We start from the raw sequence: 9,754 nt of genomic DNA on the forward strand, positions 1-9,754 counted from the left end.
TATAGTGAGATATATTATGGGATGGTTTAGAGCAAAGCAAATTCCTGGGTGAAAATGGCCTAGTCAAAGTCCAGACCTAAATTTAACTGGGGAGCTGTGGCAAGACTTGTCTCAGATAATCTCCATCTGATGGAGCTTGAGCTGTTTTGGAAAGAAGAAAGTGAAATGTTTCAGTCTGTAGATGATTACAGCTGATAGAAACAAAAACAACCAGCTGCAGCTGAATGCATGCATGAACGCATGCTGCATGCAGCTGAGCCTCAAGTGAAAGTTGATCCTAAAAAGTCTCCACTCCAGATGATGAATCCATATGTTTGCATTTTTTACTTGTAAAGATGCTTATTTTTTTTCCAATCACTTCACAATTTTGCAATACTTTGTGTTGCTCCATTCCACAAAATCCCAATAAAATAGTGTTGATAGATTACTTGTATAAATATCAAAGTTTGTGGTTGTAATCAGAAAAAAATATTTCAGAATGATGAGCAGTTTTGAATATTATTTCTGTGGCATTGCTCTCAATAGTAGAAAATTTCAGATAAATTAATGCTCTTTTTAAGATTTCAGATTTCACACACAGACTGATTAATAAAACAACTTTATTGAAATCTAGATGTTGTGAAATACAACGCAACACCTCTGACCTTTTTCAACCAAACACACTTTTATTTCAGTGTGTATTTACTCAATCTAACACTGTTATTGATAAATATTCTCATTTCTTAATAAAAAGAAAGTGTAGAAATATGCAAACATGAATTCTAAATGTCAAGCTTTCCCTGTTTCTGTTTCATTGGAAATATGTGGAAAAAGTTGCAGAGACACGTCTGAGTCAGAAGAACTGTTGTGACAATTCAGATACATGGATTAATAGAAACAAACAGGACTCATGGATTTTCCTTTTAGATATTTTTTCCCATAAAAGAGTCAGTGGTTCAGTCACAGGGATGGGAAAAAGCAGCAGAAATCCGTGAGCATGTCCAACACGATGGTTCCCCGTCGCTCCAACACCTGTCTGGACTCGTCTCGCTTTTCCTTCTGCTGATTCGGTATCTCCATGCTTCTGCTCTCCAGTTCCTAAAAGTTTTCCTTAGCTTTGCATTTTAAGGTAAAACCAGGTCATCTAAACTGCAGTCTGTGATTAATGGCACCAGCAGAGAAACCAAAGATGAAGAGAAAAAATTTATTTTCCATTTTATAAAAAGAAGGTTTGGAAAATCATTTTAGCTGCCAAGTGCATTCATTTGATCCGAACAGACCTTCAATAAAACAAATTCTTTCGACAGCCATTTTGGTTCTTCCCTGTAAAGCATTCCCCAAACAACCTTTTGTCTTCTGTCCTGACAGCCCACAACTGTTTTCCTAACCGCTCAATATATATAATATTACCAAGGACGAAATCTGGTCAGCCTGACCACATGAAGCCGCCGTCCCTCACAGCTGAGGATGGATTCGGCCTTTTGGTTCCCACAGCTTTTATCCCAGCTTCCTGTCCAAGTTGGTGCAAAGCAACTTCAGAGTCATTGTCGCTGCCAACTGTTACAGATGTATAGAGAATATACCCTGACACTGCTGCAGATGCTGCAGAATTAGGAATTTGTTTCTTTAAATGAGGCATTAGAGCTTGGTGTTTGCATCAAGACTTTAATAAACTGTAGGAAAAACATAAAATAAAAGAAACTTCATAAATGGAAACGTGATAGGATGATTATAGGAACAAATGTTCAAGTTTTTTCTACGATACAACACTGCCACCTAGTGGGATTTAACTTGATGGGTAACTTGATGCTAAAACAAGGGAATTCTTCATGATGGACTCAGTTCTGCTGCATCCTTCTTTCAGAAGTCTTCCAGACTGATGACTGTTCGGATACTAAACAAATAAAAACAGGAAGAACGATGAGGATAACTCAAGGTTTCCTTCTATAGAAGAAAATACATGATTACAGTTATTAAAAATAAACTACATGGTGCATTAAAAGAAAAAAAAAGACTTTAATGAGTTTTAAACTCATTAAACTGAGCATGTTTCAGAAAAGAAACATGCCCAGTTTACTTAGACTGTCATATTTGGTTATAGTTGGGGGTAAGTAACTTATAAGAAAAAGTTTTTTTTTTTACTTTTACTGAACAGGAAGTAAAGACGTTGTGAGATTTGCTCAGTGATTTAAGTTTAGCTCTGCAGCTACCTAAACAGAGGAAACAACCACAAACGGAGTGAAAACTGAGCAGCTTCTCACCTTTGACCATTTCTCAGCAGATCGAAGGCGTCGTTGATCTGAGCCAGGGGGAGATTATGGCTGATAAATTCATCCAGCTTCAGCTTCTTCTGCATGTAATCCTCCACCAGCTGAGGAATGTCCCTCGCACTTTTCCAACCTTCACAACAAAACAACATCAAGTTTAATTAGGTCAGGTTCCAAAAGTATTCACACCCCTAGAAGTAAAACTACAAACCTAAAATAAGGCTGGAAAGTGTTGAACTGACCTCCAAAGTAAGTCCCCTTCAGGGTGCGCCCCATCAGGATCTTTATAACCTGGACGTTCATCCACTCCGTCTCCGTCCACCCAGAAATGACGCATGTCCCGCAGCCGTCTCTTGTGGACTCCAGTGCAGCACTCTAGAAACAGCAAAACAAGTCCAGTCTTTCATAAACTACATGGAAAACTTCAACCTTAAATCTTAGTTTTCTCATTTAGGAAAAGAAATGACATCCACCATGGTAACTGGACTGCCAACACACTCTAGAGCGTAGTCCACCCCCCCGTTGGTCTTCTCCACCAGAATCTCCTGGATGGGCTTGTTTCCATAATCTCTGGGGTTGATACACTCTGTCGCTCCAAACTCCATGGCTTTCTGGAACTTGTCAGGGTTGATGTCGACCGCGATGATCCTTCTGGCCTTGGCCACCTGGCAGCCCATAACGGCAGCCAGACCCACGGCTCCGAGTCCGAACACGGCACAGCAGGAACCGTTCTCAACCTGGATGGAAACGCAAAGATGGATGGAAAAAGTAAATTAACTTCTTTAAAGAAACAAGATATTGGACAATAATTTGGATCAAAATACTCAACAGAAATGACCATATGTAACTTTACAGAAGCCATTAAAAATCATCTGGATCAAGGTAAAGGTATTCGGCAATCACATTTCTCAACTAGCATCAAAACGTTTCGTGTTTCTAGACAGAAATGTGTTCAAATAAACTACATTTTTGCATTGATAACATTTGGAATGTGATGTAGGTGTACCACAAGAGTCGATGCTGTGGCCTCTGCTTTTCTGCTCACTGTATGCAGATGATGCAGTCATTTATGTAACTACTGCTTATCAGGCTGCAGAATTATTAACTTAGCAGATGGCTGCTTAATGTCCGTTTCAATGCGTTTTTCTTCAATGTGTTTCAAAACACATTGAAGAAAGAGTTTTAAACGAAGATGAATCAAGAGGAAATTGATTCATCTATGCTGAAATATATGGGGTTATCTGAGACTCACATCTCAAGTTTGATGTTCATGTCAAGAAAACGTCTCAGACTATCAAGACTAAAATAATCTTTTTCTGTTTGATAAGACACGTAGATCTACCAAAGCAGCTCAAAAACACATGTATGATATTATCACACAGGTCACATTGCTTTATTGCTTGGGGCTGGGCTTCAAAATCAGTCATGATTAATGTTATACATGCAAATGTAACAGTGACAAACAAATCAAGCAAGATGTGAAGGAAGGAAGGAAGGAAGGAAGGAAGGAAGGAAGGAAGGAAGGAAGGTTGGTTGATTTGAGTTGGTGACCAATCAGCTTTAACCTAAACCAGGTAGTTTCAGTCCTCTCACCTTCCCGGTTTTAACAGCCGCACCGTAACCGGTGGAGACGCCGCAGCCCAGCAGGCAGACTTTTTCCAGTGGAGCCTTGGGGTTTATCTTTGCCAGAGACGTGTCGGGAACCACCGTGTACTGACAGAAGGAGCTGATACCCAGGAACTGGTAGACCTGCTGCCCTCTGCAAGATATTCTGCTCGTCCCGTCAGCCAAAACACCCGCTTGTGTGTTTTCCCTGTAAGTGACATGAAGATCAGAGCGTAATTAAAGTCTGTGGGGGAAACACCATGCATGCGACTGTGTGTGTGACTCAGAAATCACCAGTTCTTCTTGCAGAGGTTTGTTTTCTCACATTTACACTGGTCACACTCTTCACAAAACGGAAGAAAAAGAGGAATGACTTTATCCCCTGACAACAAAATGAAAGCACAAGCATTAAAAGAGGATACAATGGGCAAAAAAGATGAAGTAAAACCAAAATCTGACTCTGATATTTGTGTGTTTTACTGTGAAAATTACCCGGTGCAAACTTGGTTACGTCTGGGCCAACACTCTCCACTACACCCGCCGCTTCATGGCCCAGAACCAGAGGGAAAGGTCGGAGGTTCATTCCTCTTCCGGCCTCATACAGGTATTCCCAGTCTGTGTGGCACACACCTGAGGCAACAACCTGCAGAAACAAAACATTGAAACAACTGATCAGTTTCAGAAAGAGGAAGCTGATGTTTTTCCCAGCAGGATTATCAAGCTGAGACAGTAACAAGTTTTATCTTTCAGATATATTTTGCATAACTTTGAGATAATATTTTAATGACATGCATCATAGTTAGCATGAAAACCTCTAAAACTGCATCAGAAACTAATTGAAATGTGTGTGTGCAGTGTGTGTACCTTGATCCGGACTTCATGAGCCTTAGGAGGGGCAACATCCACTTTTTCAATAGAAAGAGGCTTCCTGGGCTCCCAAGCAACAGCTGCCATGCATCTGATTACCTAGAAAAAATGAAACATGCCAAGTGAATTTCCTTGCCACACCCTGAAGCTATAACGATTGGATGGGGAACAACTGGCAGTTGACGAAGTTCATGTCAGACTTACACCAACCCTCAGTACAGAGATGTTTCACAGTTTTTAAACCTATAGTTCAAAATCTGAAAAGATTAGATTACCCAGAGATTTTTAGGCCCAGCCCAACTACAAAAGAAGAAGTCAAACATAGACTGCATTATTGTTAAATGCAGCCTATCTTTTACAGTAGAAACCCTATTAATTACACAAAGCTCTTTTGGACCAACACAGAACAGGTGCAATAAAAATATATTTTTAAGAAGATCAAACATGGCCTGAAAAAGTTTAATAAGTTGAATTTTCTGTAAAAACTCAATTAACAATTAGAACACATAATACTTGATTTTTCAAAAATGGGCACAACAGCTTCACAGTAGAAACTGTTATTTAATTTAATTTAAAAATACTTTCCTAAAGGAAAATTAAATGTCGTAACTCAGATCTGAAGACTGTTGGTGTACAGAATCTCATACAGATTTGTATGACTGCTGCAGGACATCCTTCCTTCCTTTGCATCATTATAAACCATATGCCTGTTTTACATTTAGTATCCACTTTATTGAATAATTAATAGTGAATAATTAATAGTAAAGCGAATGAAGCGTCTTAAAGTTTCGCCTCATCTGGACCAATATTTTTTTTACATCATATGGGTGAAAAGCTTTAGTGTTTCATGAAGCTTCATCTCACTATCAATAATGCTAATTATGAAAATGAAATAATCGAATATTTTCAGATTATTTTTGAAAGTTCCTAGACTCTACTTTATTTATATCGCCATGGTGGACGCGACGATCATGTGAAATAAATAGGAAGTCGCGAATCGGGTGTGAACTTCAGCATCAGTGTCGGTAATTAATCCATTTATTGCTAACTGTTGAAAGAAAAGACAGACAAAATTGTGCTTTCTTACCTGTCCTGTTGTTGCCATTATTAAGTGAAAATAAGCCTGGAAGTGAACAAATATTAGAAATGAAACTGTTAGAAAACAAGCACTTAACCAGCAGCAGCAGCTGTCACAAGAGAGAACAAAAAATGTGTTTGTTCCTTTAAAGATGACGCCCAGGACGTTTACGACACTTTCCGATACACTTTATGTTTACGGCAGCCTCTGTTCACACGTGTTGTCGCATGGAGATTGGAGTCAGTAGAGCGCTCAGCTAGTAATTCAAGTATGTATTCTATTGAATATGTTTTAGATGTTTCGTTTTTATATCTTAAGTGATGCTATAACATGTTTTGTAGTTTAATAATGTTGCTTAGTGGGTGTGCTCGAGGAAGCTAACTAGTTAGCAGGAGCTAATACCGTTAGCTCATTGAGATGCATGTGTTGATGCTACTGAGTTCAACTTTCATTGCGTTTCACTTTCCTTCTCATTTCTTTCTATTTCAGACATCCGAAGGAAAATGTCGTTCAGAGGCGGAGGTGGACGTGGTGGGGGTTTTAACAGAGGAGGTGGAGGTTTTAACCGAGGTGGGGGCTTCAGAGGCGGTGGAGGATTCGGCCGAGGTGGTGGAAGAGGCGGCTTCAACAGACAGCAGGACTTCGGTCCTCCGGAGCGAGTTGTGGGTAAGATCAGTTCAACCAGCGGAGGTAGCAGAGCTCTGAAGAGACGAGAGATCTTTCAGTTGATTCTAGTATCAGGAGATTAGGTGGCACATTAGGACGGTTTTAAAACCTGAAGTTATGGGCTAATTCTGGTTGGTTTTATATTGAATTCAAAAATATTTTATTTATGCCAAGGGAAATTAACTCATATCCACGTATTTCCAGTTACTTGTGGATGGTGAGGTTGTGAGCAGGAAGATTTTCTGGAAGCAGTCAGACTTGCAACGAACCTCTTCTGGTTTTGCAACAACAGTCTTCACCAACTGAAGACTGTTGCTGTATTAAAGTCTGATGATTGTGATGACATGCTAACAGCTGAATATTCGGGCAGCAGAGCCCTTAACCCACAGTAACATGTACTGGAGGACCCATCAGTTGTTACGCGCTACTAATCCACCTCATTTGCTTTTGCTGTTCCATTCATCCATAAAGCCTCCTTTTTAACCCCACTGGGATTTGGGGTCAGAATTCAGCTATTATTTGAGGTTTTGATTGTTAATCATCTGTAGATTTGAAATTTTGAAAGGTGATGTTTTCTACGTAAACCTGAATGGCCTAAAGTGGAGCTGAAGTCAGATTTCCAGTTTTTGTGCATAAGTTGGCCAATAAAGGTAATTCTGATTCAAAATAAATTCTAATGTAGTTTATTCCAAAGCTTTTGCAAAGGAATATTCTGTAAAATATCTCTGAGATTTAATCCGTTTCATGACCATCTCCATAACTAATTTACTTTAATTATGGAGATGTTTAAGTATTCATATTTAAGTATTCATTTTTTCCTCCAAGAAAATATAAAATGATTTTGAAATGGAACTAAAAAGGGATAAAATGGCAACCTGCAGGTAGAGGCTAACAAACAGGTGACTGGCCTTAAGTTGGTGCTGAAATGGAAGTGGGTGGAGGATGCAGGTGTAGGTGTTGTCATGTCAACTTGAACCTGGTGGAAACGTGTTGTATGTGTGTGCTGACTGCACGGTGTCTCTACAGATCTTTAAATACCTGGAGTGGTCATACCAAAGTTTGTTTACTACATCACAATAGTACAATGCTGTGAAGTTTTTGTAACATACTGTCACAATAACTTCACCAGGTCTGATCTGAGCAACAAGTTCCAGAGAAGATTGAGTTGCATAAAAAATAGTTTCTCTTGCAGCATAATGGCCTCGGCTGTTTTTGACATTAGGAAACTTCTTCTGAAGCGATTTAGTAAAACCTGCAGAACTCTAAACATTTCAGGAGTTTTTTTTTTTGTTTTTTGTTTTATTTCAGCTGTTGTTTTGTTCACTGCTGCATAGATTTTGTCATTAGCCTTTATTATTTACCCTAAGCTGTTGATGCACAGAAACTTTATTTCTGCAAAATAATTAAAGTGCACACCACACTTTTCAGATTTTATTTGTTAAATATTGCAAACCATGAATTCTTCTTTTCATTCCTCAATTATCCACCATTATCTTTTGGTCTGTCATGTAAAATTGCCTTCAATAAATCTTTCCAATTTAATTTGTCTCCATATAGTTATTTAATGTTTTTGGTGACTCAGTCTTTTCTTACATCTGTACAATTAAATAACATCCTCTTGGACTCATACAAACCCATTCAAAAGTCTATTGTAATGCTGTCAACATCTGCATGAAGGTTAGCAGACAGTGTTATCGGCCTGATAACACTCCAGCACTTGCTCCCTATTTATTGCAATCAGAAGAGAGTTTGTTTTGAAAAATTGGAAGGAAGATTCGGAGAACGTTTGGGGGAAAAGAAGGTTGATCAGCGAACAAAACGACAGACACCATAGAGAACACTTTTTGTTGCTGTAACAATAGAAAATGTGAATAATTTCCCAGAACATAAATGCTGCTGCAAGTAGCTGAATGTGTGGTGCAGATGTCTGTAGTTTTTAGATATTAATAATTTAATGTAATAATGACTTTGTCTCTGCAGCTTTGGGGGAATTCATGCACCCCTGTGAAGATGACATTGTGTGTAAGTGTATGACGGAAGAAAACAAAGTTCCCTACTTCAACGCTCCGGTCTACTTGGAAAACAAAGAGCAGATCGGGAAAGTGGACGAGATATTTGGCCAACTCCGAGACTTTGTATCCTTTCTGTTGTCCTGATTTTAGGCTCTGAAACTTCTGAGGATTTTCATGTGTTGCATCCAGAATTGGTTTCTTTCTTTAACAGATTCCTGCAGTATTTTTCAGTAAAGCTCTCTGAAAACATGAAAGCATCTTCGTTCAAGAAAATGCAGAAGGTAAAAACTCATTTCCAGACTGTGATTGATTCTTTTCCAGACTGAACTGATTCTAAATCCCTTCGGGTTTAGTTTTATATCGATCCAATGAAGCTGCTGCCGCTGCAGAGGTTCCTGCCAAGACCTCCAGGAGAAAAGGGGCCTCCGAGGGGGGGCGGAAGAGGAGGAGGCAGAGGTGGAGGAAGAGGCGGTGGGCGTGGAGGTTGGTCTAGTCTGTCACGTTCAATCATCTGTAGAATGCTGGTGCTGCTACTTGGGTTTGTACATAATCAGGTCCACTATGTATGATTAGTTCCTGTTTTCGTTTCTATCAGGTGGTTTTAGAGGTGGGAGGGGAGGAGGCAGCCGAGGAGGATTTGGAGGAGGCCGAGGAGGTGGAGGAGGCTTCAGGGGGAGAGGAGGAGGAGGAGGAGGAGGACGGGGATTCAGAGGTCAGAACTTCTCTCTGTTCAGGATATTTGTCATCCTGCGTCAGAATGTTGCTGGGTGTCCTCATGGTTTGTTCTGATGTTCAGGTGGAAGATGAGCGCACTCTGCTGGCCTGGAGTCAACATCACATCGAACCTCCAACTAAAAGCTTTCAGTCTGCTGGATTCTGGCCTCACAGACTCATTGGGACTTTAACTGATGAGTTTTCTTCATCTTTTGTCTGGATGACTGATGGATTTATATGTATTTTTTACCATTATTTAAAAGGTTCATGTGTTTGTGTCTGACACAGAGGGGACCGTTTACTTTTGTTCTAATATTCTGTCTTGATGGGGATAAATATAATTCTAGGAAATGCTTCCATAAAACTTTCATGTGGTGATTTTTCTAACGTAGAGAAATCTAAGTTTATTCAGCATTGGCTGGAAACATTTTAATAGAAATATTTCATAAACTGAATTTTTGGTAAAGGCCTTGATTAAAAGGTTTTCTGTCTGTGGGTGTGCAGCTGTTTTTTATTTATATACACTGCTCAAAAAAATAAAGGGAACACTCAAATAACACATCCTA

The 9,754-nt window shown here is 39.4% G+C and overlaps 2 protein-coding genes across 2 annotated transcripts; one reads left to right on the forward strand and one right to left on the reverse strand.

Moving 5' to 3' along the window:
- Positions 1-1,624: 1,624 nt before the first annotated feature.
- On the reverse strand, positions 1,625-5,920 carry LOC103137351 (alcohol dehydrogenase class-3-like). Its single transcript, XM_007551065.2, has 9 exons — positions 5,806-5,920; positions 4,716-4,817; positions 4,344-4,494; positions 4,146-4,233; positions 3,840-4,059; positions 2,720-2,983; positions 2,489-2,621; positions 2,241-2,379; positions 1,625-1,873 (listed from the first exon to the last, which is right to left on the reverse strand). The coding sequence occupies exons 1-9, from the start codon at positions 5,821-5,823 to the stop codon at positions 1,840-1,842; spliced, it is 1,149 nt and encodes a 382-aa protein (XP_007551127.1). The 5' UTR covers positions 5,824-5,920; the 3' UTR covers positions 1,625-1,839.
- A 48-nt stretch (positions 5,921-5,968) lies between these two features.
- On the forward strand, positions 5,969-9,679 carry gar1 (GAR1 homolog, ribonucleoprotein). Its single transcript, XM_007551066.2, has 7 exons — positions 5,969-6,064; positions 6,286-6,462; positions 8,443-8,597; positions 8,696-8,755; positions 8,828-8,957; positions 9,070-9,186; positions 9,271-9,679. Exons 2-7 carry the CDS (start codon positions 6,300-6,302, stop codon positions 9,279-9,281), a joined length of 636 nt encoding a protein of 211 aa, XP_007551128.1. The 5' UTR covers positions 5,969-6,064; positions 6,286-6,299; the 3' UTR covers positions 9,282-9,679.
- Positions 9,680-9,754: the final 75 nt, after the last annotated feature.

Source organism: Poecilia formosa, unplaced genomic scaffold, assembly GCF_000485575.1.
Source record: "Poecilia formosa unplaced genomic scaffold, Poecilia_formosa-5.1.2 Scaffold39, whole genome shotgun sequence".
In the NCBI taxonomy this organism is placed as follows: domain Eukaryota; kingdom Metazoa; phylum Chordata; class Actinopteri; order Cyprinodontiformes; family Poeciliidae; genus Poecilia; species Poecilia formosa.

What these genes read in the sequence shown, in the direction of transcription:
- LOC103137351 (XM_007551065.2), bottom strand. An exon ending in CGGCTGTTAAAACCGGGAAG is followed by an intron (nt 2,984 to 3,839) that starts GTGAGAGGACTG and finishes GTTTCCATCCAG; the next exon opens with GTTGAGAACGGTTCCTGCTG. An exon ending in TTGGCAGTCCAGTTACCATG is followed by an intron (nt 2,622 to 2,719) that starts GTGGATGTCATT and finishes TGCTGTTTCTAG; the next exon opens with AGTGCTGCACTGGAGTCCAC.
- gar1 (XM_007551066.2), top strand. Translation starts at nt 6,300, where the DNA reads ATGTCGTTCAGAGGCGGAGGTGGACGTGGTGGGGGTTTTAACAGAGGA. An exon ending in CGTTCAAGAAAATGCAGAAG is followed by an intron (nt 8,756 to 8,827) that starts GTAAAAACTCAT and finishes CTTCGGGTTTAG; the next exon opens with TTTTATATCGATCCAATGAA. An exon ending in AAGAGGCGGTGGGCGTGGAG is followed by an intron (nt 8,958 to 9,069) that starts GTTGGTCTAGTC and finishes CGTTTCTATCAG; the next exon opens with GTGGTTTTAGAGGTGGGAGG.